This window comes from Morus notabilis, unplaced genomic scaffold (genome assembly GCF_000414095.1).
Source record: "Morus notabilis unplaced genomic scaffold, ASM41409v2 Scaffold1514, whole genome shotgun sequence".
NCBI lineage: Eukaryota > Viridiplantae > Streptophyta > Magnoliopsida > Rosales > Moraceae > Morus > Morus notabilis.
Window position 1 is genome coordinate 20,788 of NW_010358901.1, and position 4,478 is coordinate 25,265.

Sequence of the window (4,478 nt, forward strand, 5' to 3'; positions counted from 1 at the left end):
ATAATTTGGTAGATTTAGGTTTTTGACTTTAGGAATAGTTTCCATTAATTAGATTACATTTCATAATTTACTCACTAAAATTTAATAATTGATTTTGAGAATAATTGTGTAGTTACGTGAAAAGTATAATCTTAGTGAGTTCTGTCTAGAAAAGTTGGTACTTAGGCGGGCCTCGCCCCACCAATCTTTCCTGGGAACGTTGCTCTGTCTAGGAGACTATTCATTGAGCCAAGAGCTATAGTTTTTCCTGGGAGCACTCTCGGTGGTTACAATTTACGTTACTATATAATTATTTTCTTTTTGATAAAAAATAAAAAAAAATTAAAAAATTAAAAAAAAAATTAAAAAAAATTAAAAAAATAAAAATAATAAAAAAAAGTGAAACGTTATAGGGTGAATGAATCGTTATCGAAACGAATTAGGGAGATTCGCAGTAAGACCGGAGAACCCTAGTGAAGTTTCTTCCCACACGTCTAGTCCTCCCTCGACCCCAGCCTCATTAGCAGTTGCAAATCCGTTTGTAATGGCTCAAAACGAGGAGGTCCAGCAGAAAACGTTGAACGATTATCTCCATCCTACGCGTACGGCCACACCATCATGCATAATGTTTCCCCCAAATATGCCGAATTTAGATTTCAAGCTAGGCATGATCCAACTCCTGCCGACCTTTCACGGGTTAGAAAGCGAGAATCCATACGTTCATATTAGGGAGTTTGAAGAAGTAGTGGCCACTTTTCACAACCGAGCTGAAGCCGTGGACTCTGTGCGATTGAAATTCTTTCCTTTCTCTTTGAAGGAAAAGGCTAAAAGCTGGTTGTATTCTTTACGACCTAGGTCTATTGGAAGTTGGGAAGAAATGACGACATCATTTTTTAACAAGTATTTCCCTCACCATAAGACCAATGGTCTGAAACGACAAATCTCGACCTTTACCCAAAAGGACAATGAAACTCTGTATCAAGTTTGGGAACGGTTCAAGGATCTGTTAAATCAGTGTCCTCACCATGGTTACGAGAGTTGGCGCCTCGTCAGTTATTTCTACGAAGGACTCACGATTCGAGAGCGCCAATTTGTGGAGATGATGTGCAATGGTGAATTTCTCCAAAAGGATCCCGAGGAGGCTTTTGAGTATCTCAACGAGTTAGCCGAAAAAGCCCACACTTGGACCAGACCTAGTGCTACTGACAGCACCAATAGGTCCCGACCGGTTGGAATCTATCAATTAAGGGAGGAGGACAACCTCAAAGCCCAAGTCGAATCTTTGACAAGGCAAATCGAGGCCCTCAAAGGCAAAGAAGGTAGAGGACTCCACACGGTCGCAAGGGCAGAGACACATGAGCCATGCTTTGTCTGTGGTGGGGTGGAACATCTAGCTAAGGATTGTCCTACTTATGGTGAAATGATAGGGGTTTATGAGGAGCAATGCAATGTCTTAGGGGCATACAACAAACCCTTCTCTAACACATACAATCCTGGCTGGAGGAACCATCCAAACTTCAGTTGGAGAGATTCCAACCAAGCACAACCATCAGGAGGACAATGGAGAACTGAGCAACAACCGCAACCACCAAATGTGTATTATGCACCTCAATACAATTCGCATCAGCCAAGGAGTTCTCTTGAGAACACCTTGCAATCTTTCATGAAGGTGCAGAGTAAGACGAATCAGAAGTTTGAATCACTATTCATGCAAATGGTGGAAGAAAGTAAAGAAATGAAGAGTCAAATCACGAATCTGACTGGAGCTTTGGCTGTTCAAGAACGCGGCAAGTTCCCTTCACAAGCTCAATCAAACCCAAAGGGTCAACATATGGCGTAAACCTCATGTCTCGATAATCAAAATATTAAGGAGGTGAATGCCATCAGTACTCGTAGTAGTAAGATTATGGAAGAACCGTCAACAAGTGCCACCACTTCGAGTACTAAGGAAGTTGTCCCTGAGAAAGATGATCCAACAAATGTTCCGGTAAAGGTGCATTTTCCCCAAGCTCTATGTCCAACTGGGAAAATACCAGAACACCAAAGTGAGATCCTAGAGCACTTGACTCAAGTGAAGATTAATCTTCCTTTGCTTCATGTTATCAAGCAAGTGCCTGCTTATGCTAAGGTTATCAAGGATCTGTGCACTATCAAAAGGAAGCACCATGTCAAGAAGACAGTATTTTTGACAGAACAGGTAAGCGCGGTGATCGACCAGAAAACACTGCTCAAGTACAAGGATCCCGGTTGTCCCACAATTTCCTGTCAGATTGGGACACATGAGTTCAGCCAAGCTTTGCTTGATCTAGGAGCGAGTGTTAACCTCATGCCATACTCTGTCTACTCGCAACTTGATCTTGGAGAAATTAAGCTCACATCCGGGGTTCTGCAGTTGGCTGATCGATCGATCAAGAAGCCTCGGGGGATAGTTGAGGATGTTTTGGTTCAAGTTGATAAGTTCTATTACCCCGTTGACTTTTTAGTCTTGGATACTCAATCCGTGGTGAGTATGGAGTCCAAGATTCCCATCATCCTCGGAAGACCCTTCCTTGCTACAGCCAATGCTCTCATCAACTGTAGGAATGGTCTGATGAAGATATCCTTTGGGAACATGACTTTGGAGGTGAATGTTTTTCACATTGCAAAGCAACCACGTGATGATGACGAGTGCCACCAAACATTTCTAATTGACACACTCGTCTCGGAGGAGGTTCAGTTGTGTAGCAATTCTGATGATCTTGATGATTTTCTCCGCATTTCTGAATCTGAGAGTCTCGGTCCTTGTGAGTTGGCCAACAATGTCACCATTTTTAAAGACTCACAAGGCAGAGGAACCAAGTTTTGGCAGCCATGCTTTAAAGAGCTACCTAGAGAAAAAGAAAAGCCAAAACCATCCACCGAAGAGACCCTAAACCTCAAGTTGGCTCAACTGCCTGAAAATCTGAAACATGTCTTCCTGGGAGCTGGTGATACCTTTCCTGTCATCATTTCGTCTAAACTGTTGGAAATAAGCAGCGGTTAGTTGACATGCTGCGTGAACACAAATCGGTATTAGGTTGGACAATTGCTGACATTAAGGGTATTAGCCCCTTAATTTGCTCTCATCACATCAACTTGGAAGACGGAGTTAATCCACGAAGGGATCCCCAAAGGAGACTGAACTCGACGATGAAAGAGGTCGTGAAGAATGAAGTCTTGAAGCTTCTAGATGCAGGAATCATCTATCCAGTCGCTGATAGCAAGTGGGTCAGTCCAACTCAGGTGGTGCCTAAGAAATCAGGGGTGACAGTGGTAGAAAATGATAAAGGGGCTCTTGTTCCCACAAGAACTGTGACGGGTTGGCGAATGTGCATTGACTATCGAAAGCTAAACGCCACCACCCGCAAGGATCACTTCCCACTTCCATTCATTGACCAAATCCTTGAACGTGTGGCTGGTCATCCTTACTATTGCTTTCTTGATGGCTACTCAGGCTATTATCAGATCGAGATCGCATTAGAGGATCAGGATAAAACTACATTTACCTGTGCTTTTGGTACTTATGCTTTTTGGCGTATGCCATTTGGGCTGTGTAATGCACCAGCCACCTTCTAGAGGTGCATGATGAGCATTTTTAGCGACATGGTCGAGAAGTGTATGGAAGTGTTCATGGATGATTTGACCGTCTTCGGTGACTCCTTCGACTCGTGCCTTCTTAACTTAGAAGCCGTGCTTAAAAGATGTGAAGAGAAAAGTCTCGTGCTTAACTGGGAGAAGTATCATTTCATGGTGCCATCTGGCATAGTCTTGGGGCATGTTGTTTCTGAAAGAGGGATTGAGGTTGATTAGTCAAAAATTGAACTTATCTCAAAGTTACCCACCCCCAAGACTGTCAAAGACATTCGGTCTTTTCTGGGGCATGCTGGTTTTTACAGGAGGTTCATACAAAATTTTCAGCAATTTCTCGTCCGCTTTGTAACCTCCTGGCTAAAGACGCCGCGTTTGATTGGACACAAAAATGTGAGGATTCTTTCTGAACGCTTGTGGCGAAGTTGACTTCCGCCCCCATCATTCAGTCACCAGATTGGAGCTTACCATTTGAAATCATGTGTGATGCAAGCGATTATGCTGTAGGGGCCGTCCTTGGTCAACGAAGGGAAGGGAAGCCCTTTGTTGTGTATTACGCGAGTAGAACTCTAAATAGTGCTCAAATGAATTACTCAACCACTGAGAAAGAGTTGCTCGCTGTGGTCTTTGCACTTGACAAGTTCCGTGCATATCTGATCGGTTCACCCATCACTGTCTTTACAGATCATGCCGCCCTCAAGTATATCCTTTCCAAAAAGGATGCTAAGGCGCGATTAATTAGGTGGATCTTTCTATTGCAGGAATTTGAGTTGACCATCAAGGACAAGAAAGGTGTCGAGAATGTCAATGCTGACAATCTGTCTCGACTCGAGTTCAATGATCCTGTCGATGGCCCTGCCATCCGCGATAACTTCCCTGATGAAAATCTTTTC

The 4,478-nt window shown here is 43.4% G+C and overlaps 2 protein-coding genes and 1 non-coding gene across 3 annotated transcripts; 2 read left to right on the forward strand and 1 right to left on the reverse strand.

Moving 5' to 3' along the window:
* Positions 1 to 397: 397 nt before the first annotated feature.
* Positions 398 to 1,819, forward strand: LOC112090703. The gene has a single exon (XM_024162668.1). The coding sequence runs from the start codon at positions 398 to 400 to the stop codon at positions 1,817 to 1,819; it is 1,422 nt and encodes a 473-aa protein (XP_024018436.1).
* LOC112090705 lies at positions 905 to 1,011 on the reverse strand. Its single transcript, XR_002901774.1, has one exon. It is a non-coding gene; the product is annotated as a small nucleolar RNA R71 (small nucleolar RNA).
* Positions 1,820 to 1,885: 66 nt separating the features above from the next.
* LOC112090704 lies at positions 1,886 to 3,001 on the forward strand. The gene has a single exon (XM_024162669.1). The coding sequence runs from the start codon at positions 1,886 to 1,888 to the stop codon at positions 2,999 to 3,001; it is 1,116 nt and encodes a 371-aa protein (XP_024018437.1).
* Positions 3,002 to 4,478: the final 1,477 nt, after the last annotated feature.

Coding starts and splice junctions, on each gene's coding strand:
- LOC112090703 (XM_024162668.1), top strand. CDS start 398: ATGAATCGTTATCGAAACGAATTAGGGAGATTCGCAGTAAGACCGGAG.
- LOC112090704 (XM_024162669.1), top strand. CDS start 1,886: ATGGAAGAACCGTCAACAAGTGCCACCACTTCGAGTACTAAGGAAGTT.